This window comes from Gallus gallus, chromosome 3 (assembly GCF_016699485.2).
Source record: "Gallus gallus isolate bGalGal1 chromosome 3, bGalGal1.mat.broiler.GRCg7b, whole genome shotgun sequence".
Taxonomy (NCBI): domain Eukaryota; kingdom Metazoa; phylum Chordata; class Aves; order Galliformes; family Phasianidae; genus Gallus; species Gallus gallus.
Window position 1 is genome coordinate 47,352,841 of NC_052534.1, and position 26,843 is coordinate 47,379,683.

At 40.4% G+C, this 26,843-nt stretch overlaps 1 protein-coding gene across 9 annotated transcripts in view; it reads left to right on the plus strand.

Moving 5' to 3' along the window:
* SASH1 (SAM and SH3 domain containing 1) overlaps window positions 1–26,843 on the plus strand; it is a 531,322-nt gene that overhangs the window by 431,721 nt on the left and 72,758 nt on the right. For all 9 annotated transcript variants that reach the window (XM_025149369.3, XM_025149372.3, XM_025149371.3 and 6 more), the window contains one exon: window positions 412–540. In XM_025149369.3, the coding sequence (XP_025005137.2) occupies window positions 412–540 (129 nt within the window). The remainder of the gene's footprint in view (window positions 1–411; window positions 541–26,843) is intronic.

Sequence of the window (26,843 nt, forward strand, 5' to 3'; positions counted from 1 at the left end):
AAGTTTTAATGTTTGAAATTGCTGTTAATGATTGTCAAGGAAAGCAGGGCTACACCCAGTAAATAAGGTTGGTGAAACGTATGTAATGACTGGCAATGAAGTGAGCAGGCAGCTACTTGGAGAACCAGATGGAATATGGCTGTCTGTGTGTGGGAGCGCACCGAAGCAGATTGTGCCCAGGGATAGTACTGTGCACTGCAGTCCCTGCTGGTTCCAGCTGTGCAAGATTTAGCAGAGACCCGTGTGCTCCCGAGGGGCTGCTGTGACACCACAACTCATTGAAGGGATGATCTGCGAGCTGTGTGCCGCCCGTGCTGCAGGGATGTGATTCCATCCGAGCTGTGCTATTACTTTTAAACCTGATTTTTAAATTGATTAACCTCTCCTTTTTTCCCTTTGTCTCCACCACAGGATGGGTCTCTGGGAAACATTGATGACCTCGCACAGCAGTATGCAGATTATTACAACACCTGCTTCACGGATGTGTGTGAGAGGATGGAAGAGCTGCGCAAACGGAGGGTTTCCCAGGACCTTGATGTGGTATGTAGAGAGGTTATGACTTTATTAACAATGATTGCCATTTGTGACTCAAAAGAGTCACCAGTATTTCAGTTTGATGATTTGAAAGTGACTTTCCTGTCCAGGGAAGTAACTATATGTGATTGCATTCACACACATAAACGCTTCAGCAACCTCAATTACTGATAGCTGTGCTTTTTTCATTTTAAACCTTTTCATTAGTTTTCATGATGTTCATAAAAATCGTCTGTAACAGAGAGAAAAGAGATTTTAGGTCTGATTTGTTTGGTCTTCTGTGTTAAGTTTATGTTTCCCAACTGTATGATACGTTTCACTTAGAGTTTTGTAGATGTTTCCTAGAAAAACTTGTCTGACTCTAAGCAGGTTACTGAAGGAATTCTTCATTATACCGTACCTGGTTTTGCTGTGGTAATTACCTGGTAGTTTTCACATATCACATACAGAAACTCAGAACTGAGTTTTCTAGTTATTTCAGAGCATGTAAATTGTGAACCCGATTATGTAGTTGTTCCTAGTAGTTCTGCTTTGGAACACTGTGGTGTTTCTGTTACGAAATGATTTTTATAAAGAATAGGTTTGTATGCTGTCATTTAGTGCAGTACTTCTTACTTGAACATCTCAAGCTGTAAATCTCATATCCCATCTTGTCTGTTTGGGACAGCATGATATGATTAGTACCCCTACTGACACGTAGTGCTGTGGCAGAGCCAGCCTGGGATCTGATCAAACTTCTGCAGTTCCTCTACAGGATCAAATCCTTTAAGAGGAGTATAAGAGCTGAAGATGCATAATTGTGTTTTCTGCCTTTGTTTCCCCAGATCCTGGTAGATCCCCTGAACCAGGGAACGTTTTCCTCCCATTCTCTAGCAGCTGTACCTGATTATGTGGTTTACTTTAAGGATACTTTCTGTTGTCTTGGGATTCCAGTTTGACAGCTGAGGGGCTACCAGAACTCATACTGACTTCAGTTATACAAACTGGCTGCAGAGTCAAGGCAGAGAGTCAGCTCAGCCCCCCTCCAGTTTGATCAATTCTTCTTTATTTTTAAATGGGGGGAAGGAAATTAAGTGTCTTTTACGAATCTGTTCTTACCAAGAAGTTCCAACTGTTAAACAAAAGGTGATTGCAGGAAATCCCTTTGTAAATGGACCCTTCTGTGTGTAGCAGCTGGCAGCAGAGAATTGTGGTTCGTGTGCAAGCCTCTGCGTACCTGGTATGTTAGGTAGCTGTTGCCAGCCATGAAACTCCCTCTCCTGGCACTTGGGTTCTTGGAAGGAAGCTCCTGTCCTGTAATGAGGCACGTGAGTAATGAGGCACGCTTTGTGGCAGGAGAGGACTCCCTTCCATTTGGACAGATGGGCCTAATTTGGCTGCCTTCTCTTCCAAAGCTGCAGAAGCCAGTCTGGGGAAAGCCATCTGAGCTTAATTAACTCACATCAAAGGTGCAGAGCTTCATGCTGGTTTAAATAGATGCAAGCTAACCCAAGACAGACCGTGAGTGATTCACTAGCTCGTTCCGTTTAAGACAAAGTATAGTCAGAGAAACTGACTGTTTGAAAAGACATTCTGCAGACTCTTCTTCAGTGGCTCCCATATCCAGTTTCCTCACTGTAGTAGTCCGGTGATGACTTTTGAACTTCTAATTTTCAGTTGCAATACCTTCTCTCAGACTTAAACTAGTACTGAGTTTTTGCTATATCCATCACCAACATAATCTGGTTTCTGGACATCAGATAGCCATTGTGCTGATAACAGATGACATCATAGATACTAGCTCACTTCCACAACAGCATCCAACAGCACTGACTGCAGCTGAAGCTTGCTGTCACCAGTAGGTATGATTTGACAGGTACGCTGGGAGCCAGGGATGGACTTGCTGACTGGCATGTATTTTCACTGCGATAGAATATAACTACTTATAATATGCTTTAGAATGAAGAACTGGTTTAAACAGAAGAGCTGCTGAAGTGTCCTCTAAAGTGGTAATGTGAAAGACAGAACAGGTGACTCATTTGTTGTGATACCTTTCCTCTCCGTGCAGCTTGAGGAAAGACAGTGTACTTGTAGAGGTTTGGAATTGTGAATAAAGTAGGGAGAAATAGCAATTTCACACAGTTTATCCTGGTAGCAAATATATACAGTCAGAAAATGATCATGCACCGATATTATTGTTCTAGCCTGGCTTTGTTCTGCTATTCAGTGCCCTCCTCACAGGGATGAGGAGGGACCCTGCCTAGCTCTTTAGCCTCTTCCCTGCATTGGGGACATGCCAGAGCTGCAGGTGGGCTACACTTCTGCCCTTTTTCCCCCCACAGGTGGTCTTCTCCTTCTCTTTATCCAAGCACTCGCACAGAGAAAAGCTGATGTACATGTAGTACTAGTGCTGATTCCCAGGGTTCTGCCAGAACGAAGGCTCCTGAGTCATGAGAAGGTGTGCCATAAAGTAAGCCCAAGCCTTGTAGTGAGGTGAGGAACCAGAGAACAGGAGAGTCTCTGTTGACAACTCTCTCAATGCTACAGGTGCTTTGTGTAAGAAATTTTGTAGGTATTGGCATACACCTTTAGATTTTAAAGTAGGGTAAGTGATAAATGCTGGAGACCACAGTTAGGAATGAAGAGGAGTGAGTCACCAAGGGCTGAGCGTGGTGCAAAAGTGCCCAGTGGGGCTGCATCCGTTGTACCGGAGCAGTAACAAAGAAGTAAGTGCCTGAGCTGGCAGCATCTTACCAGGGACAGGCATTCCGTACTGGCTCACCCAGAGTGCCCTTTGTAGCTTGTTCTCTGAAAGGACAGAAATATGAACTGTTTATTGCTGCTTCTGTATACTTTGAAAACAGTTTGAGATGTTTGAGAGCAAGTGTTGATATCTTCATTGTGTACTGTGTTTCCTAATCAGCTCTCTAACCTTCCCTATCAGACCATGGTCATTTCTGCCTGGATATCCTGCTCTCATGTTGAATTAAGAAATAAAAATCACTTGATGAAATTGTTTGGGAGAGCAGCATATCTTTCAATAGAACAGTAGCTGCAGCTGGAGCTAAACACAGATTATTTTTCCAAATGGCAGTGCCGTCAGGGATTGTTAGTTGTCCCTAACCACGATAGGTGCTTTTTGCACTTTGGAATTTTGCCTCTGTTTTTGTAATGGAGAATGTGCTTGGGTTTGGACGTAAATGTTTGTGAACAGCATGGGAGTTGCCCACGTTTCCTAGCATTTGGCCTATTCCTGTGCGCCATGTGTTTTTTTGGCTGCAGTCAGAGTAGCCAGAGCAAATTTTCTGGGCCGTAATGGATGTATGACTGGTAATCTTCAGCTGGACATCTGCTAAAATGCAGTTATGGCCAGAAAAGTGACTCCATGAGGATGACACCTTGTTACCGCTCATCCTTGCTTCCTTTGTGTCTTTGGGATCGTATCTGCTTGGCTCGCTGTCAAAACCAGGTTTGCCCTGCCCGTCAGCAGGGCAGGACATATTGATGTAGCTGTGAAAGAGCAAACTGCATTCTGTTGTCTCATCCATCACAGACAGCAGCCAGCTAACTGCTGCTGCCAAGGCCTGCATTGTCGCTGGTGATCCCGAAGTCAAAGAGCAGCCCGAGGCTTCCTGATGGATTCTGACAGCTACGACTGTGGCACTGGGAAGTTGCACTTATCTTTTGACTTGTAAATTACATAAGTTGGAAATGATTGTCATTGTGGAGTGACAAGACACACAGTTTACCTCTTTTTTTTTTCCCCTGCATAGATTTAGTTCATTGCCTTACACGGAAAGGGAAGCATTCAGAATCTCTGTCTGCGTGATGGTAAAGTACAGTGTCTGTATCTTAGAAATAGGCCTTAGTAGGCTATAAAGCCTGGTTTTATGAATCTGCATATATACTGATGCACAGTCAGAAAGCAGAAATGAACGTAAAGCCAGTGTACAATTCCTGCCTTGCTGCCCACATGTGTAAGTGTGTAGCCCTCATGCTTTGCTGCGCTTGATTTTTGGAGGGTGCTCAGCAGCCAGTTGTTTGATGACAAATAGGGTTGTCAGTGTAGATGATATCATCGTGTAAATGTCCAGCAAGGCAAAGTAGAGGGAAAGTGGCTCAAACAGATTAATTAGTAGTTAGAGTGACAGAGTAATTAGTCTTTAGGCTTCTTAGAGGTGAAGTTGCTTGATACTATGTTACTGGTTGGCGGTATCACAAGACCACTGGAGAAACTCAGCCAACCTTCACTGAAGCAGGCTAAAGTACCCAGAACTGTTGCTGTCGCTGATTGATGTGTGTTTAAGAAATCTCTATGGGAGTTGGCCAGTTAAGTTGGAGTTAATGAATATCTTTGTGGAATCAGCCTGTGCCTGCACTAGGGCTGGCTCTCACCACTTCCCCTATTCTTTGTGCCTTACATGCATTAAAATCTCCAAGACTGAAGTAGTCAGTTTATTCCTTGCCGTGAAATTATCAGCTCTGCTTTGCAAACGCAATGTTGCGTGCTTTTACCTTTGTCCTAAGAGGACACCTCTATCTTCCTGGAGCAGAATCCCACTGTTTTGTTTTGTCTTGATCCCTCCAAAATATAAACAACATCTGAGTTGGATTAGAAAGGTATCTACAGCACAAAAAGAGAACTGGAGAACACACAGATAAGGCTTCTTAAATGTTGGAGAGTTTCCAGGCCTTATCAGTGAGATACATGAGAGAAGAAGTAGTAGTCAAAGATGTCGACTTCTAAGCATTTTTTTCCTCCGGTATAGGTTGAAGTAGGACTTTTTTTTTTCTTAAATATGAGGTGCATAAAGCAGATGTACGTATGTAGGAAATACATAATAGAGATTTACTGTGATTGTGGTCTCAGTCTCAATATTTTAGGGTTTATCTATATAATTTAAATTCCTCATATTTTTTCATTGTAAATGGAGCTTTTCAAAGGTAGACACAATGGATATTCTGGAACAGACGGGCTATTTTTAGTGTCTCATGTATCACACATCAGGACAGCAAAGGCATTTAAATACAGAGCTAGCATTAAGCATGAAAATAAAGCCGGGCTTGTTCCATACACAGCAAAGTGAATGCAGTTCTCAGCAGTCTGTTGTCTACTTAGTACTCTCAAACTTAGTTAAAAGAAAAAAAGTCTCCACGCTCTGTAAGCTAATGATCTCCTGCAGTCTCACCACTGTCTCTATTTGGAAGCCCATTTATGAATAATCTCTTAAGCAAAATCTGTCTGTCCATAGCCGAAGTGCAGAGGCTGGAGACCCAGCAGATTGTGCAGTTATGGCGCCTTTATCTTCCTTTAGAGCATGCAGAGGGCCCTTGCTTTTTGGAGCAGGATCTTCAGTTCAGCACTTCTGATCTTCTGAATGTGTGTATTTTTGGCAATGTCAGTGTTCTGTGGTGAGCAGTTTATCAAAGGTGTTATTTCTTTCTGAATTGATAATACTGTTATTAAAAAACACACACTGTGTTATAAGTAGAAGAGGTAACTTGCTTTGAGTAGTCTTAACTGGTTACTTTGGAGGGGAGAAATTTTCCTTTATTGCTATAAAAGCTTTTCTGCTCATTCTCAATCTCATTGCATCATCTGTAGTGATTGTCCTGTCTCTTGGCGTTTATCAGGACTTCTACTTTGAACTTAAGATCAATTGAACGTATTCTAACTGTGCTTTTCTTTTACGCTAAACGCACTACATATCAGCTGGAACTGACAGACAAGATTTGTATTAACTCGGTGATTTAATCTCATTGGAGCCTGAGGGGGAGGGGGGGTGAAGTGGGAGGAATCGCTTGACTAACATCAGCTCCCTTTGGGTATTTTGTTTTTCTTTTCTCCTCTCTAAGTTTAAGAGAGGACCGCAAAAATGGCAGTGCAGAGAGCCATGCTATCTGGATCATTAGGTAGATTTTATTGCAAAGGTTAAAGTTATTAGAAAGGGGAAAGAGAGCAAATTAAATTATCATATAAGAGGATACGCAAGTTCTCATGCATTGCTAGAACTCCAAACCACCTGAGTGATATTACTGTAAGAAGGGCAGTGATGTGTATTGGCAGGCCATTGAGTTTTTGGGAGTGAAGATCCAGGATGTTGTGAACACACTTAACAGCTTTTCTGGATTTTCCAGGCAATCTCGAGTTTGTTTAGCAGGCAATTGTTTGTCTTTTAGCAAATCTTGGGACAATGCTGATAGCTAACTGTAAACGCTGGTGTGACTTGTGTGAAGATAAGGGCAGGCAGAAATAAAATGGCAGCCAACTCTGATGTAAGATACACATAGTATCTTACAGATAGTATCTTACAGTATCTTATAGATAGTTAATCTCTTAAGATTTTTCCAGTCCTTTGTTCAAAATAGCTAACTTCAGGTACCTGTTTTTATAATTCTGTTGGATTAAATAGAGACTTTTAGGGAAAATATTGGTGTGTCAGAAGAGGAGCAGACTTTTGTGACATGATAGCAGCTAAACCAACAGAAAAATTAACCTGAAAAGTAGAAATATATAGTTTACCCTTATTTGTCTTTATGTAGTTTAGTTCTAGTTCCCCAGGCAGTTTCTATGATCCTTCCTTCTGTCCTCCAACCAGTCCATCCAACCAGTCCAATACATGCTGAGGATGGCTGCTGAAGACAGCAGCTTTAGATGTCAAAGTATTGCTGTGCCAACTTCCACTTCTCCTGCATCTTTGGGTAGAGGAATAGCACTACTGGTCATCAAGAAATAATGAAGGATATTGCTCAAGACAGAAGTCTTGAAGTTAGTGAGATGCTTGTAGAGACCATAACAGACTTAGAGGTTATCAGGGAAAACAGGCAAATCAAAATTAGGAATAAATCAAGATCGTGTTCCAGGGGGAATGAGAAACACATCATGAGTATTTGCACACATCTGGATGTACTTTGGAAAGTCTGTTTCTTTGCAGCAGAAGGACGCTGCCAGCAAAGGTGCCCAGAGCAAAGCAGACTTCCATCTGCAAACTCAAAAGGTTTGGTTTCTTTTTTTTTTTTTTTTTTTTTTTGCCAGTCTGGCCCTGATCTTCATGATGTAGATTCTGCTGCTGCACAGTTCTGCTTTTGATCTCCCTATGCTTTATCTTTCTTTTCAGTGTTGTGCAGGGTTTCCTGTTTCAGCAGCATTGCCTGAAGCACACAGAGAAATGTTCCATTTCAAACAAGGCAGTCTGTGAATTTTGTGTTTGAAGGAGAATGCAAGCATTTTGAAGATATGTGATTTGGTGATTGATCAGTCTGTTTTCCACAAAATAATAAAAGGGATGAGTTTAAGATGGGAGCCCCTCTTCCTGATTCCTGTTTGCCGTATCCCTCTTTATTTATATTTCTAAGTTTTCCCCCACTGTTTAGATTGCAGCTGTAGCTTGCATAAGGAAACAAAGTAATATGTGATTTCTGTATCTGGATTTTCCTTGAATCTTAAGTCATTTTTTGATGTTCAAGCAAATTGCATAATAGCCACTCAGTAGTAATTGAAAGTAATAACCTTGTTTTGATATACATATGAAAATGAATGGTTACCTTTGGATACCTTTGATGGATACTGTTGAAACAGGATTCATTTTCAGTACCTTATCACAAGGATGAATTTCTTTCATTGCTGTGCATGATAAGCAAAATCAGTCATGGATTAGCAACTAACCAAAGAAGAAAGACTTGAAATTATTAACAGAATTTGGACTGCATAAGATCCTTATGAGATACATAGTAGTAATGTTCATAGAAAAGAATCACAGAGTAGCTTGGGTTGGAAGGGACTTTAAAGATCATCCAGCTCCAAACCACAGTGGTGGGCAGGGTTGCCACCCACTAGATCAGATATAGTTTTCATTTACATCTGTGTCTCTTGCCTGTTGCTGTTGAAGCTCCTGATGAGACGATAGTTGTAATCATTAGGTTTAGCCTCCACATGAAGAAAATGGCAATATAGTTGTGTAATCAGGTTCACTGAAGGATGTGCAGAAAGCAGTGTTTGCAGGAAAAATGACTTAGGAAAACAGTGGATACAAATGGAAAAACAGACAAGCTTTTCATGCCACCAAGATTAATTAAGCAGATTAAAAAGCTAGCAAAAGAAAAAAAAATGGAATTTTCCTTCAAGAAAATCTAGGTTGTTAATTTAAACAGTTATTTGAAAGAGGTCTATCTCCCCTTCAACTCAAGTGACACATTTCAGTCTTCAGTCAGCTTTCTGTCTTGGGATACCTCCAGAGGTGTTTAGGTATCTCCTTGTTCTGGTATCAAAGCAAATATTAAGCCATAGTTCAAATCCATTTTGACAGAAAAGATAGCTTTTAAAGTTAAACAGTGTGAAGGAGTTGCTGGAAGTCGTGCCAATGAGATGTAAGAAGGAAGTCAATCACCATTCCATTCCTGTGCTGAACAATGTAATTAGAACCTTCAGTTGCTAGCCTACGCAGAAGCTCAAAAAAATAGTTCTCTATCTACTCAGTATAGCATTTTCCAACTTCATAGCACTTTACAAACATTAATTAGCCTCTGTTGTGTCCATTGAGATTAATAACTTGAGTACTACTAACTCTATTTAGGCCTCTCTTTCCTGAGATTCTGTTGCTGATGAAGATTTACCTTTGTAATTCCCTAATTTTTCATTGTAATTATTTAGTTTTCAACAAAATTTGTAGTAAATTCAGAAAAGCTTTACGAGTAATGGCATCTAACCATCTAATGGGTCTAACCTAGAGTAGCTGTAAACAAATATTGATCACAAGACCTAAGTAATTAATTAGTGTATGACCAGTGAGTGATGAACCATCTGGATGACCTGCAGCTCAAGCCTGAAGTCCAGTCCACTATCATATGCTTCTTATTTCTTTGAAGTCAGACATTTCTTAAGATTATGCAAGATCACTGTAGTATTTCAGATCTAGCACCTTTCAGAGAACATTATTTTTCTCTTTGAGTTATAGAAGAATCTAGCTCTGTTAGTCAGTAGCCCACTGTCAGCCATCTATTATGTCTGCCATTCTGCCTCTACTTAAATAATTGTCCGATACATGGAAGGGATCGTGCTGATATGAAGAAGTAGAGAGCTGTGTTACTTCTCTGTAGAGTGGGTTTACATTTCCTCAAAAATGCATTGGTTTCACTGGAACATCAGTTGGCTGAAAAGCATGCTGTTTCAGTTAGAACCAAATTAAGTATTTCATTTTGAACACCTGTGGGAAAGTATGAGAAACAAGGGGCATGGTTTGCAAAGTAGTAGGAAGCGCTGGTTTGAAGCAGAGGTGTAGAAAACCAAAGTTCAGTTCTTTTCTTTGCCTGAGGAAACCTGAATACTGATCTCTTATCTTGGAGTGCCTTTAATATTCCATAGTTGTTTGTATCTTATCTGTTGATCAATATAGTTCGCATATATAAACAGTTCCTGGAGCAGCAATGGGAACACCAGTGTTTTGTCTTCAGTGCAAGCATCTCTTCCACGAGACTAGTAAATCTTATTTTATATTTTCATTTGCAGTTTAAAAAATGTAAGTTTTTTTTAACAAGGCTAAACAGTTTTATTAGGAATGGAGTAGGAACACGAATCTCAGACCATTGGGTTTTGGCTCCTTTTTTAATGTGTGTATGTGTTTTCAGTGCATCACTTCAGAATGATACTGTATAGAGGAGCCAAGCCTGATGACCCTCTAGCAAAATTCAAGTTTATTTTTCTTTGCTGCTATTTTTAACTCCATAACTAGTTTGGATAACTCTTTGTAAGGGAGATGATTACAGGCATATTATCTCCCTTGATCTCTGTTTATGATCAGCCATCCAAGTTAACAGCAGGGCTAGAACTTACCTTTCTGCTTGACTGGATGAGCATATTTAGGAGACTTAATAACTTTGGTTTTAACTCCATTGAACTGAGATGTTCAGCAATACTGGGTTAATTTTGTTCTGGCTTTTGAATAGCAGGTGATGGCTGTTAATTTACACCTTTGCTCTTGTAGTCTACATGTGTCTTTCAGCAGTTACCCTAATTTGCCATTAAATTTTAATGTTAATATTCTTCAAAATGCTTTTAATACCGTATAAATGAAAATGGAAAACGTAGTTAAAGATGGAAAATGCTGTTGAAAACATGCAGGAAAAAAAAATAATAGTTCAATATGTTAGAGTTTGGATAAGGTAAAGAGTTGTTACGAGAGTGAAGTAGCCTTAAGTTTTTCTCACTGAAGTTTTAGTTAGAAGGGTATAAGGGAGGTTGGAAGGAGAAAAAGATGAAGGTAGATATTGGCAATTGGATATGCTCCTTGAAGCTTCCTCTTGGCAATTTGCTGCTGTTACAGGGTTTGTTAGAATACATAGACTGTTCAGGCATGTCCAGAGATGATGTGTACTGAAGGAAGGAGCCTCAGCTTTGGGGCATGAGAGAGTATAGTAAGGAATCCAAGTGAGTCTGGAGCAGGTGACCCAGGAGCTGGACCTCTCACTGAGTTTGTCAGGAGGAAGAAGAGGAAAGCTGAGAATTTGGCCACTGTTTTATTACAAGGGTGAAAAGTGAAATGGTAAAAGATTTAATGAGTATATCACTAGTAAATTGAGATAAGATAAAGAAAAGGAGGTGATGCACCCTTAAGGCTGCAAGAGAAAAAATTGCCACAAAGCCTTATGCTATTTTTACTTATATGAGAGGTGTACTAACCATGTTGATAAGGATGCTGTAACAATATAACATGGAGGTTTTGAATAACAGTTTTGACCTTTTCCTTACAAGTGCTGCAGCAGAGGCTGTCTGTGAGCCACTGTCAAGGCTCCAATTCCTGTTATGATTGGTTGCTCTGAAACTTTGCTGGCTCCAAAACGAAGCCAATGAGAAGAGAGAAATGAATGAGTTTGAAAGTAGAGGCATGCAAAGTTGGAACTCTTTCTTCACAGACTTTTATATACTTGAAAGTCCTTAGAAAACAAGAGTTGAGGTTAGCTCTCTCTTAGTTCAGCTTCATAAAATAAGAAGAATCTGTTATTATTCTTTTAAGATTAAACTGCAGGAGCTCTGTAAAAACATAAGATTCTGGAATACCATATGTATTTACTGCACTATAACCTCCTTTGGAGCAGTGGCAGAGCATATACATCTGTAGGTTATCTTCTACTCCTAGAAATTACAAAAATGTAACTGTTTTCCTGACCATAAGTCAGGCAGCCAATGCAAAAGAAAGCAGGAAGGCATTTTAGCTGAATGGGTGATACTGAAAATCTAAGGTCCATAATGAAGTCGCTTTCATGGGAAACAGTGAAGTATAGTAGGAAACACCCTTTGTGTTTTCTTTTATGTTTATGCTAAATGGAACAGGAAACAGTTATTGTTGTCTCTAAATAGTGCAAACACAATTGATCTTCTCTGCTTAGTAGTGCTGACATTGAGATTCTTCTACCTGAAATTACTCAGATTTCTATCATGAGAATTATTTAGTAGTGGCCTTTTTTGACAGGAAGAGGACTGCAGTGAGGGTAAGACGTCTCAATTCGCTTTCTGAATAATTTTGCATAGAGCAAGTTCAGTGTTGTGTTTCCTTTCGGCCTTTGACATAAACAGCTTCTTTAACACTTCTCTAATGAGTCTCAGGGTACTTTTAGCACTGAAGAATGCTTTATCATTATCTTCAAGGTAGTTGTAGATAATACTTTTAAAAGGATATTTCTAGTTGCACAGTAGTAGCGCTTGAGCTCTCTTTTGAGTGTGAAAACTTTCATCAGAGATCATTACAGCATTTTTCAAACTTTCTACATATAAGCTTATGGATTCCCTTTACAAGTTAATATTCTTGAATTTTTTGTCATCTTCTCTAGGATGTTTGTAATTATTTTTTTTAACACCTTTTTTCCCTTTACCATTTTATGACCACTGTCCTTTTTCACCTTCTAGCAGACTTGAAAATAGTATAGTATTTTCTATATGGAATTACAGCAGTTTCCTAGAACCTGGGGCCTAACAATTTCCATCTTAAAAAAAAAAAAAAAAAAAAAACCTGAATTTAATCTTATACAAGACAGGGCCATTCCGTGTCTTAATGCTAATGCAATTCATCCTGGTTGGTCTTTGTCGCCTGAGGGATACCTTGTAAATTACTGGCTTCATTCACTTGCAGGGAGAAAAAGCTTGTCCAATGAGTAAAACCTGAAGAGTTTGGTGATAATGTTCACATAATTCCTTTTCTATATGAGCATATATTCTATTCTGACAATGCTTTAGATAATGTAACGTTTGTAACACTGAAGTTCTCACCTCTGAGCTCATAGAATCTTGGATTATTCATACTCCAGATGGAATGATACAAGATGAGATGTCTTGACTCACCTCTTCAATCTCAGGTAAATGGTACGTTTCACTTAAGACCTAATAGAAACACCGAAGGAGGCTGTAAAGCTAATAGGATGTCTTACATAAAGTGGTCTTTAAATCACCTAAACAGAGGAATGGAAAATCAAATTGGGATTTCTTGACAACAATTGTGACTCATGAGGTTTTCACATAATTTTGATAGCTCTTTTTATTAAAAGTGACCTACTAGAAGTTTTAGGGAATCTACTCAATGTTTGTATTTCCAACTTTGGTAAAGTTTGGTAGCTACAGTGAAGGTGTGAAAAAAAATCATCTTATGTTAACTAAGAAAGTTGATTTTTTTTATCTTGGCTGAAGTGACTTGGCATGATTGACAGCTGCTTATCCTGGAGTCAGTAGCTGCTGTTGCTCATTTGAGGACTGAGCAAGGCTGGCACGACTGGCAGCTGGTTCATTACCTTCAGAACATGCTGAACCCTTTTGAGGAAGAATGTAGAAACCTTAAGAAAGAAATTTCACCAAAAAAAAAAAAAGTTCCTTGAAACATAAGCCTGTTAATCTTTTTTCACCTTCTGTTACCAGCAGTTTCACATAGACTTGAATGCAGTTATGATGAACGAGATATTCAAAATGGGGGATGTTGTGAACGAGTAACATGATACAAATTTATATTGCTCTACTGATTTTAAGACTCCTGTTTCCACTGTCTTACGGAGCTGATAAATGGCAGATGAAGGGCTTTGATTACCAGCACTAGTTTTGTCAGCCTCTTTCCCAGGAGGCGTGTAGGATAAGATACGTTAGGAAGCTTAGTTATTCCACAGTTATCACATACACACCCCTCAGTAGTAATTCAGATAGTGCCTCTGTATTACCTTGTTATAGGAGTCTCAAAACTAAGAGAGAAGACCCCATCTTTTGCTCACAATAACTCTCCTTTTTTTGCCATCAATTTTCTCAAGGCTGTTCTAAGTTCCGAGCCCATTCCTCTTTGATCCCTTCCCTTAGCAACTCAGCCTATGTCTTTCTACCTCTCTGATTTTACTCCACACATGCTCTTTGCTGCACTTCACCTTCTGCACTGTGAGGCAGTGGCATAGGCTGCCCAGAGAAGCTGTGGATACCCCATCCATGAAGGTGTTCAAGGCCAGGTTGGATGGGGTCCTGGGCAGCCTGATCTCTACCCCATGGTAAGGGAGTTGGTACTCAGTGGGATTTAAGGTCTCTTCCAACAAAAACTATTCTGTAGTTCTGTGATTCTGTGCATGTTTTCAAAGCTTCACAACCCTTTCTTTCATCACTACTCAGAGTAGAAGAGTTCTTTCAGCACCTTTTCTTCTTTCACTTCATCCCGCGTGCTTTGCTTTCTCCTTTCTTTGAGTGCCTCATGTGCCATACTTCTCTTCTACCTTTCTATGTTCCTTATCCTTCTCATTGTTCCCTCCCCAAGTATCTCATGAAAAGCAGGAGCTTTGTGAGAGCAGCTATGCTAGTTCTGCAAAATAGCAATAGAAGGAGTCTAAAAGCTCAGAAGTCTATGTAAAGCACTCCCTTGAAGACTGATGAATTGATGATGCACAAGTAAGATATCCCTTAAAACACTATCCTTCTTTTAGTTTCGAATGAGACATTGCCATAAGCTGTCTGTATCTCAGCCATACCAGATTAAGGTTGCAAATTCCTGCTCTTAGATAAGTGTCTCATACTGCAAACGGAGGAGTGGAAGTTCTCTTTGTACTTGTGTGTGAAATGGATAAACCAGAAGTGAAACACAATTAAAGCAAGATCTTTGTTGTTGCTGTTGTGGTGGTTGAGGATGGCCAAACATAATCTGCTGCCTTGGTCTCTGTATTTTATAATGTCATATGGCATGAAATTCACCTTAGTTTCATCTTAAAGTTTTGAAAAATTACCAGGTGCATCCTTTGCCTCAAGACAGACTCAGTGCTTATTATTCCCGACAGGTTTTGATCCGGCCTGTTCTTAAATCTATTCCAACATGTTAATTCCACAGTGTCCCTAGGCAAATTATTCTAGGGCGCGCAGTCCTTACCACTAAGTATTTTCACTGGTATCTCACAGACATCTCGCTCTAACTTTTGTTGTCTTGACAGCAACTTTTTGAATTTATGAAGAGCATTTTGTCTTTTTTTTCCCCTCCTTCACAAGTTAAACACTGCTACTTTCCAGCACCAGGGGTGGTTCTTTTGACCATCCACAACCATCACTGCTTTTTTTCTGGATTTTTATATGGTTTTTTTGTTTGTTTGTTTGTTTGTTTTAAGAACAGTACCAAAATCTGACCATGATTACACCTGAAGTCTTAGCAGGGCCGAATGGACGGAAAGGGTTGGTAGAACACCATTGTTTGAATTGGCAGTACAACAGTTGTTCTTAATGCAGTAGCATGGCACTTAGTCTCATGCCTGGTTTATGATTCATAGTAATCATGGAATCCTTGGCGTTGGAAGGGACCTCTGAAGGCCATCTAATTCAACTCTCCTGCAATGAACAGAGCACAGCTACATCAAGTTGTCCAGGGCCTGAATCCCTATGCTCTTTTCTCCCAATCTCTTAGCCATCTAGATGGTCCCCACCCTGGGTCTCTATGAGGAATTCTGTTTAAATGCAGTAACCTTCAGTTCTCTTCACATACTGGCATCCTGTTACCAAATGAGGCCAGTGAATAATCTGCTTTTTCATCAGTTATTTCTCTGGCAGTGTTGGTGTGTTGACATGTTTGTTTTTCTAGAAAGAAGCTTTACATGAAAATAATCTTTGTCTATGTAATGAATAGTGACAGTACCTTCCAGCCCCTCTGTTCCTTAGTAATGGAAGTAGACAACAGTGTCTCTTTGCACCTTTCTTGTTTCATCTACTAGCAGAGATCAAGCATATATTAATCAATCTAATATGTATATATTGCACATATAGATAGATTGATAATGCTTATTTTAGCAAAAACAAAGTTTCTGGAATGGCCATATTTAATTGAGCACCTACATTTATGCACTCTTTCAGACTTCTAATTGATGTAGATATTTTTTTCGAGTCTTTCTGAAAAGCAGTTTCCACTGTGGACTTGCATGTGAAAGGGTCAGACTTGGAAGTGTGAATGACATTGAACAGGTCCAGAGAACCCTCTGCATTTAGATGTGACTTTGCAAAAAGATGGGACAGAACTTAACCTACCTCAGCACTGAGGTAATCTATAAACTGTTAAGTAACATATTCAAATTACATTTCATAGATTGATTTGGAATATACTTACTACATAGAGCGAGTATTTGCCATGTTCTCAAATAGAGTCACCTATTTACCTGTATTACCATAACAGTTAGTATTATGAGGAAACTGTTTTATTCATAATGCCTTCTTTAGCTGCTGTTTATTGATTTCTGTAGTGGAGCCTTCCATAAATTTAGTAATAAATTACTTGTTCTTGAACCCTGACCACCTTATTTATTACTTGCTATAGTAAAAAAGACATCAAGAGAACAACTCAGGTTGTAACATGACTGCAATAAAGCCTTCCTTTCATTAGAGCCAAGCTGTAAAAATTAGCGTTTATTGTTTTTTCTCAGTTTTATATAATATGAACACCTTTTACTTTGAATATATTTTTAATTTTCTCTCTGATGTACACAAACCAAATCCTGTGCCTGATAACTCTGAAATCAAATACTAAGCTATATGGTACCGATGTAGAATAATATAACTGCTTTGTGAAACAAAATTGTTGTTTGTATGAGCTGTTTCCCATTATTCTCTTGTTCAGTGGAATTGTAGTTTAAAATTCCAATTCAGATTTAGTGTTTCTAAAATAATATCCTGAACTTATCTCATGATGGGAAAATTCTATGTATGCACTACAGTAGAAATTACTTTCATGGGTTTCTTTGCCACTCCTTTTCTGTGGAAAATACATCTCCTCATTAAAAAAAAAAAAAAAAAAGGTAAAACCATACAGGAAAGGATACTTCAGCAGTGCTCACTTGATTTGTCTCTAGAAAATAATTTTTGAAGTGTAAGGGGACATCAGGTAAAATTGCTTCTGTCCTTCCCCAACATTATGATAACATCTTGCTCTGAAAATGCATTTTTCAGGTAGTGTATTACAGCTCTGTCATGAGGAGGGCAGACTTTGTACGTACAACACTATGGGGAATTTATTCTGTTGTGCCGTGCTATTGAGGTGTATGCTGACAGATTATTGTTATGTATGATTTTCATCCACGCGTTTTGCAGACCCAGATGATAAAATATCCATTTTTACAGATGGTTGAACAGAAACATATAGGAGTTGAATTGTTTATATTGGATGACTTTTGATTTGATTCCTCACCCGTGGACAAAGCCTGCTCTCTTGGTTGGATGTGGCATAGCCTGAAATGGGACAGTAACTGGATTTGACTAACAATAAATGGTGTCTCTTCAGTGGCACAGAGAAGTTACACAGCCCGCTGCTGTTCCTGGTGTTCGGTGTACAGGATGTTCTGTTGCTTTGAGTTTCTGTGTTTTCTTGATGGTTGGCTGTAAGCCATTTCTGGATTTTCATTTGCCAAGATAGATTCTTTTTTTCTTCCTCCAAAACTGCAAGAAGATAAATTAGACTTTTGACTATAGCAGTAATCATTCTCTGAACTTGTTGAAAATTTGAGGACATACATTCAGATATATGTGAAAGGCTGTCCAACTGCAGAAAGCAGCAATCCCCGAAGGAACATAAAACAGTATTTGAAGGAGTTGCAACAAGAATTAAGGACATCGAGGCTGGATGTTGGCTCTGGGCAGCCCGGTCTAGTGGCTGGAGACCCTGCCCATGGCAGGGGGATTGGAACTGGATGATCATTGCGGTCCTTTTCAACCCAGGCCATTCTGTGACATTTTGTTTAAGGGATGCTAGTTCAGGGAAGAACAAGAAGGAAAAAGTATATTCTTAGTGTTGTCTGTTTAAAAAAAAAAAATCTAGAAAAGGTTGCATTTGTGCATAGTTAGAGCTTTTTCTGGAGGGGCAGAAGGCTCTCTGGATGGCTCCCATTTCTCATTGTTACATGGCAGAGGAAGCTTAAGTCTCCTTGGCACTGCTAGACAAGAGCCTTATCTTCAGCAGTCAGCAAGGCGGTGCTGATAATGCATATGAAAACGTTTGCGTACACTGGAAATTGACATATAGAAGCAATTACGTTGTGGCTACAGAAGGAATTTATAAAGAGCATGAATATGCTGGTTTAATTAGGGGCACAACGCAAACTGCTGACACGTTCCCCTCAAAGTCTGCTTTCAGAGCACAGTTTCTAAATGCTCTTTTCAAAACGCAGGGGAAGTTTCAGGAGGAAAATTAAGTTGGTTAATTCCACGTATTTATTATTATTTTTTAATGCAAGTGCTGTAAGTATAGTCACAGGCTGTGAAGCGTGCAGGACTGCCTGCATGTTTCTATGCAGAATCAGAGCCAAAGATTGCACCAGAGCTGACACAGAGCACACCGTGAATTGCTGCGTAGATCAAAATTATAACAGTAGGAGATGTTATCTCAACTTGGCATGTGTGCTTTTAATAAAGGAAGGCAAATTGAGAAGAATGAGTTTTCAGGGAATTGGATTGTCATAAAAAGGCAGTTACAGTGTTTTGTTTTGCTTTCTCTGTATTTATTTTTTCAGAATGGTTATTTATTCTATAAATGAAAGACCTGACAATAGTCCTGCAGTTACAATGAGCATGAGGTAGGATGAATCATTTAACCTACTCAGCAAGACTTCATCTGTTTGCTGTGGCCTTTGCCAGTGTGCTATCACAAAGGCTGTTTGTTTACTTGCACCTTTCTGTGTTGTCTCTGCTTTCTTGTTCTGCTAAAGATAGCTCCCCATGCCTTTAGTGATCAAGTCTAATCAAACCTTGTTTGTGTTACAAATGCACACCGGCATGTACACGTCCCTGTAAGAATGTCGAGAGTTTTGTCTGCTGGGACTGTGTGGCAGACAGTCAGAATGTTCTGTGGTTACCTTCTTAGAGGATCTGAGATAGTTTTCAAGGCTCCTTTGGACAACTGAGTACCCACTGTAGCAGGGCCCTCTTCAGACAGCCAGCTGAGTTGAGATTGCTTGTGTTAATGGCCATGAGCTGCACACACAGAGGGACACTGCAAAAATGGATACATGCTGTAGGTAGTTTTTTGGTAGCTCAGCATGTCTTTTCTGAAGTTTTCATACTGAACCTTTGGCAAAGCTATGAAGAACAGTAGAGAATTCTTTCCAGGTAAATACATATAGGCACATAGGTTTTAAGTAACTTCCTTGGGAGAATATGGAAAATCAATAGCAGAATTGGAAAAGGGACCCAGTACTTTTAATTTCTAGATTTCTCTATTACTGTTTCGGGCATTCTGTTCACAGACAGCAAAAGGGGGAATTATTTTAAGTTTCCACGCTGGGTTTGTTTCTTGTGTCAGTTTTTTGTGTGCGTGTTTTTGTTCTGTTCTGTGTTGTTTCCCACCTGGAGGAAACGCTATTAATCTCTGCAAGAAATGATTCTCCATTTTTGTCTGTGAGCGCTGTGGGTGTGCTACAAATTGTATTACAGATGTGCTTGTGCTGTCTGAGGCAGAACAGACACTGGCAATAGCAACATTTTCTTTTTCAGATGCGAAAGCCTGAGTCATCCCACTTTAGTTAGTTTCCTGAATCCTGGAGAGGCTTATTCAGGGTATTTGCAGGCAGAGCACATGAAAATAATGAAGAAGAGGTTTTTCCTCCCCTTTAGCTTCTCTGAGAAAGCCTACCACCCTCAGTCCCATGTTGAATTACTTTACTGCAGGAAGAGCAGTATTTAGAGCCTTGCCTTCCATTGGAAGGCCACAGCTGTCTGAGTACTGTCAAATGTAATCTACAGATACATCAGTACTGCATTGCTAATTTGTCTCAAGCTGTTCACCCCGGGGAGTACCATCTTCTGAAGTAGTCTTCTGTACGTATGAGCTTTGCTCCGTATTCTCTTGACCATCGCGCCGTGCTCTCTCCAGTTCTGCCTGCAGGGCTGCTGTTCTGCTCTTCAGCGGTACAAACGGAGACTTCAAAGCGGTACAGCAGACCTGAAGCCACCTGCTCTCCTGGTGGGAGGCAGATCTTCAAGGTTGAGTGGGTTTCATTTTGTTTCCTCTCTTCTTGGGCGCAGCGGTGCCTTGTGCGTGTCATGATCCGCACATAAATCACTTTTCTAAGTAGGTAGCTGTGGAAAAATCCCTCGGGAGTAGGTTCCACAGGGAGTAGGATGTTGTACAGTAAAAACAGCTCTAAAAAGCAAATTGCTCGCAGCAGTACAAAATGCATTATAAGCAGAAGACAACTCTGGAGGGAACTTTTTCTCCTCTTTGAGGAGTTTTACTTCCCTTTTCCCTGGTGGAGAAGATACATCAAAATTTATGGCTAGCAAAGCACCCAGAGTGGGAGAGGTGGGGATGCAGCAGGAAAGAAAGAGATGGGCTTAATGTAGCCTTGCGTGCTCATCTCTTAAATCCTCATTGGTCTTATTTTCTGTCTCTCTCTTAAATGAACAGCTAGTTAAGACAGTTTCATCATTTTCAAGTTGGCTGAAAATAATCATTGCAAGCACAGTTCTAGCTACCAAACAACTGGATTTCAGGATGCAAAAGCAAATGAATCACTCACATTTTTCATTTTGAGCAGCTGAAGTTTCTTCAGTGAACTGCAAAATGTCTTTTTGTCCCCTAACGCGGACTTGGAATGATAGAAAGGAATGGCATAAAAGATGAGCAGTTGCCAGTGTTAGAGAAGCCAAGGACGTGCAAAGAAAACAGATTAATTTAGTAGCAAACAGGCAAAGGCCACGAAGCACAGTTTTTACAGCTTATGTCTTGCATAAGCCAGCAAAGCAGCTGGAGTGGGAGTGATCTGCTGAGATAACCTCACATTTTAGTACCTAAACAACGGTAACAGCATTTCCAATCTTTGCAGGCATGTCAAGACCTTGGTGAGGGTGGGGGCAGCTGCAGAAGTGGTGAGAATCCATTTACTGCTTTCTGAAACAGGCAGTATTGGGCTGGTAAAAGTAGTTTTGCAGTCAAATCTGAATGGTATTGAAGGAGTGAGCGAGCAGAACTGTTAATGTCAAAGGCTAATAGTTTGTGTAGTTAATAATGTGTAATTCAAGTTGACAGTTGAGAGGCAATTAATTATTGTTTAAAAAGTGAAAAGATAAAGTTCGCATCAAATGAGAGCTCTCAGCTTACTCATGCTTAAATTTTGACATTTTGAAGTTATAGCAAACTATGTACGATGTGGAAATAAGCCTCTCTTTCAGTATGTACATTTGCCAAGCAATTCTTTTACAGGGAGCTAGAAATGGATGCTTGTCAAGGACAGGGAGGCACAAAGATGAAATCAACGATGATTACAAGTGGAAGTGATGGATCTAGTTCAGTGTCATCATTTACTTTGAACACTTGGAAAAAAGTTAAGCAAAAAGTCAAGAGTGATTTTGAGTTTGTTTTTGTTTGTTTTGTATTTTGAATCATAGCTTCAACTTGGGGATTAATTTAGTCTTGGCATTTTAAATTCATCAGAATTTGAAGCTTGCTTTCAGAAGTGTGTGTCCTTCACATCTGGGAAATTCTGTTACATCCACTTTTGCAATTTTGCAATCATAGGAGCCCTTACAGAATTCAGATATGTGAGAAGTCTTCCTGGGTGTGAGAATTTGCATGTGTTTATGAGGAATGGGGATTAATGAAACTGGCTTCAGGTAAGCTTTCTGTCCTTGCTGCAGCCCTGACTTGTCTGTAGCACTGAACAGCTTCCACCCTCTTGACTTCTTTCTTTCTGTGATCTCATGAACTCACAACGAGCCTCTAGACGTGCTTGGACAGTGAGTGATTTAATCTTTTTTTTCCCCCAGATTTAAAAAGATCTGTCTGTTCAGTACAGGTTTGGTTAGTTGTGTAGAAACTGCATCTCAGCGTACTGTGAAACATGGAAAGCTACGGTTTCTACAAACACTGCAATTCCATTCTAAAAAATACAAAATTATATTATCTACTAACTTTTTACTCTTACTACTTGTACTCCACGTGTGGGATCAGGACTCCATTCATAAAGTGTGTGAAAACATGCCATAATTTAAGTGTGTGAGTTCTGTTGACAGGCACGTGGTTGAATACCTTGTCCTGACCACTCAATGTCTTTGAAAGATTATATTTCAAATATATATATTCAAAGGATCTGGGATTAAGGTAAATGAATAGCAGAGTAGAAGGTCAGGGAGATTATTTGATGCTGATGTTGCTTTGAAAGCCAGTGTAAGTACATAAAACCGTGTTGTATAGAAGTAGGTAGCGCTCTGGGCACATTGCAATATACTTGACCTAATTCTTATAGCAGGACCTGCTGGTAACTGTGAAAGCCTAGTGTAGCATACGGGAGATTATTTTGTAGTTTCAGCTACGCCTGCTAACGTCCTATTCTTATTCAAATGAATGTGGAAATGAAGAATACTCTAAATCTTCTGCCTTAAAGTACATTTTCTCAGAGAGGAATAGCTCAGAGAATTTATTATGTATGTACTACAAAAGCCTGTTCAATTCTCAGATATTTTACAGAAAAACTGCTTACACACCTGAATACAAACTGGAATCTTTTCAGAAATTACAGGGAGATTTGTCTGATTTACAGCATAAATACAGTGCAACAGTGTCAGAAAGATCAGCAGAGAATTGTGCTGCCAACCTGTGCAATTGGAGTCACTGTTGTGAATAGATTTATGGGAAGAGATGGCATTATTAAAACCACTATGTCAGAGAGTCACTTGGTGGTTACACTGCACTTGTAAAGGGTTCCCTGCATGCTTAAGGACTTGTTTTTAACAAAACGTTGTGTAATGTAAGACCCATTCTGTATCTTTTGGTGGGCACGTATTCACAGAATTCACGTAACCTTAAATAAGAGAAAATAATACTGAGGAATAGTCTGTGGTAGAACTGGGTCTGAAACAACATGAGCTCTTAAAGAAATGCGTTTGCCTTGAAGGAGAGCCTCCAGCTGTTGTTACTAAGCCCTGCTAGAGACTTAGCCTAGAGGAAACCTCAGGTACTGAGGGGAGTCTGAGCAGAAAAACTGCAGCTTTTTCAGACCAGCCATTCTGTAGCTGTTGTGTTTCAAGCAGAAACCAGGGCACCTTTCCCTTGTGAAGGTGGTTGAGCAGAGGAATTTGCGCCATGGACGCTCCCATAGCACTGGTAGCACCTGCCCAAACAAGCAGGTCTTGGCTGCATAAAAACCCAGGCATTTGGAAATTCTTGCAGGTGTTCGTACAGCTTAAATTTGACTTTGCTCAGATTTTCCTTACCTCAGTAAAATAGATTTCGTTAGAGGGCCTACCAGCAAACTGAGTCACGGCGCCTTACACGAAGGCATTTGCAGTGGCAAGGTGTTTGGTCATTTGTTGCAGGGTTTTGCACGCATAATTTGTGTTTGCCTGTAGGCAGAGGAATCAAGACACAGCATGCTCCTTCCCTCAGCACATGCATTGGCTGGTGCAACCAGGCAGCTCACAATGTGCCTGCCCAGTGCGCTTGCCAGCAGTGACGAAGCAGCACGCAAAGGCTTGGTAGCAAATTGTTAGCTGTAGTAATTTGACTTCAGTAGATTTCCACAGTGTAAAGCTTTAGAATCCCCTTTCTCTTAGGTTGCAATTGAGATGGTATCACTCATATCAACAGTGCAATGCCATTAAGGAGAGCAAGGGTCTCTGGACTTGTAGGGCTGATTTACGGAACGTTTAGGGGCTTTGTATTTCACGTGTACATTTGCTACTGCCTTTCTGTTTGAGAGGTTTATGCAATAGGTGTTTGTTTTCAATTGTTCTGCTGATGGTTCTTTATTCCATCTGCTTTATCTGTCTCCGAGATGAGGTCTGGCTCAGCACTTCCTCTTACCTTGAGCTTTGTAGTGTACAGTCTGCTTTCGCCTTACTTTTGCTGCACATTCCAGCTGTCAGCATTTCCTTTGTTGCTCCTAGTCTGGTGCTTTGTCATTTCATTGCCTGCAGTATTCCATTTGTCTTTTGAGTTTTTTCGTTTTCTAGGTTTGGTCTAACTGTTTCTGTTCAGTGTATGTAGAGAAGATTGTGAAGGCTTAGTTATGCAGATTGGGAGCCATCGTGAAGCCCCTGAGTTCCTGCAGGAAGACAGCAAAAGACAGCGTTTATATTGTCATTAAATCAGCAGGCCTTAATGTGGAGAATGCATGCTCTAGCTGGACTCCAGGGTTACAAAGGCGTTTCTTGCATTTGCAGTTGTAAATGGCCTCCTTCCAATTATTTAGCTTTACAGTCTTGGTGAGGGCTGAACCTCCTCTGTGCCAGTACAGGTGAGGCGTGCTTGCTGTGCTGGCTGTTTTTACCGACTATCCAGACATGCTGCAGCTCGTGGTCCCCTCTTGTGCTATTCTGTCTGTGACAAGACACTGTTCAGCACAAGTAGCAGAGGACCTCCAAACAGAAGTACTTGCTGGTTACTGAGGGATCTGTTTTACTTCATAACTGACCTTCCAAACATACAAAAATGTAAAAAGCAATGCGTGTCTGCGTTTTTGATGCCATAACTTGATGTGCTGTGACTGCAGTGCTCCTTTAATAGTAAAATACGGCACTGAGTGGGTAGGGTGAAGGAGAAGGTGCCCTGTGAGCACAGAGCTTGTACAGGCTGTGCTGGAACAAAGTGTATGTGGGTCACTGACTGTGTAGCAGCTGCAGGTGGCTCTTGGAGTGCAAGCCTGTGCTGCACTTGATCTTTGCTTTCTCCTGCTTTGCCAGTTCCTGCATTCTTGACGTCAGGCGTGACTGATGTCAAGAATGCAGGCAGCTGTAGTGGAGTTTGGGACACTCATCATAGATGCTGCTTCAGGAGTGAAATAGACTGAGTAGCTGGGCTTTTCTGGAGCCCTCTGATGAGTAGTTGTGGATGAGGACTGCAGATGGTTTGCCCGGAGCAGCGGTGGCAACTCTTTGTGCAGATTCCTCAAGTCTGAATGCTGGTGATCACTGAAGAACAGCTGCATGAGCTCCAAACACTTCATATGTGAGCAGCACCTAACAGTGTCATCCCTGCTGTTTCTTCAAACACTGGTAGTGCTGGGTTTGTTTGTTGGCTTCGTGTTTGGAAGAGGTTCTGACTCAGTCTATGATGGGATGGCTGCCATTGCATGCTGTAGCCTGCATTCTCCACTTTTCTGCTCTCTGCTGGGCAAAACCTCACGCTAGCAATGTCTGATGTCTTGGGGGTCACCCGCATCTGTCAGCAGAAAAGCTGAGCTTCGGGACAACTGACTGAAGCTGGTAGCTGAAGCGGGGCCTCCCACAGAAGCGAGGGTTAATAGCCTGTTGGAAGTCTTCACTTTAAGCCCTTACCGCTATGATGGGAGTCAGTGGCCTAAGAGCTTCTAGCCGCAGTCTTTCCTTAAATGTAAAGAGCAAGTCAAGAGTACTTCTATCAGTAACTGTGTAGATACGGATTTCTATTGTTACAGTGTAGACATCCGCTACTTAGTACTATCAGACTAATGCTTACTGAGCACCAGCTGGCTTTCGTCTTTGTGTCATAGGGAGTGCTGTCTTTTCTGTGAGCACTGAGATACCAGAGGTGATCCTGTGGTCTTCGGAGAGCCAAGGAGCTGTGCAACTTGTTTAAATACACAACACTGGGCCTAACAATCAGTCATAATTTTGCACTCTGATGAGAACAGCCTTGCATGTCATCTGTGGGACCAGAAATACAATACAGTGGATTGGATTTAATACAAAATTCAGTTTGATAGTCGTCATGTGATAGCCACTGATGAAGGTTTCAGTCAGCAAAGGTCTGGCCCACAGCATCCATCAAATAGAGGCTTTAATTTCAAAGGTAAAGAAAGACTGACTAATTTTAGAAGTCTCTTTATCAAAGGCAGTTTTTATGGCAGGGTGGATGTATAAACGCAGACTAGCAATTTTGTGGGCTCATCATTTTTTTCATTAATATGGTTAATTTGTTTTCGGTTCTCTCGTTCAAAAAATTAATTTCTCCTTCATTTTCTAGGAGACTTTGAAGTTAGCATCCAACTGCCACCCCCTGCATCTCTTCCTGCACCCCCTCACATTCTTGGAGTGTGTCTTACAGGTTGAGAGCAAACGGTTCAACGCATAGCTCTAGGGAATGGATTCATACTATCCACCTTAACTTCCAGGTGCTCACTTTCACACACCTAAGTGGTAAACAAAACCAGTTTGTTTTCAAGTTCAATGTTGATTCCATTTCTAAATGTCAGTTTTTAAGAGAAGAAATAAATAATATTGAAGTATTTCCCAGTGTAAACAGTTTCTTTTCTGCTTCAAGTGCGCCTTCATAAAAAGGATCTTGAAACAAATAGCTTCCTTGGAAAGATCTGACTGTAATAAAAGATGTCAGCAAAGAGTGGATTTTTTTGCTGACACACGTTTGTCTGCTGATAGAAATTTCTCAAAACCTTTTCTTAGTGTATTCCTTCTGTTCCCAAAGTCTGAGCAGCTTAAAGGATAGTCAGACCCCACCAACCCCATGTGCCTGTGCGTGCTGAGACATACAGAGAGCTGTTACAGATTTCTGACTGGAGTCTTCTCAGGAAATAATGAACACAGGAGTCACTGAAGGGAAATAAACCGGGTTAAAAACATTAAACTGAAACTGCAGATCAGCAGAAAAGGCATACTGAGTCTAAACTATTAAAAATAGAGCTCTAGCCTTCAGTCTAGTCAGTGCTTTCTACTAATGAAGACCTGAATTCAGGATTGCTGCGTCTTTGATTAGAAATTCTGTTGTGAATGTGAGAAAGATGTAATTGTTTGGGTTTTTTTAAATTAAATAAAAGATTTTAGTCATGTCCCGGAAGGTTTGATTTCCCGTTTAAACAGAAGAAATAGAGTATGTACATATGCCTCTATGTATGCAAACTTTTCAAAATCAGCAAACTGTGTATAGGTGTAGATT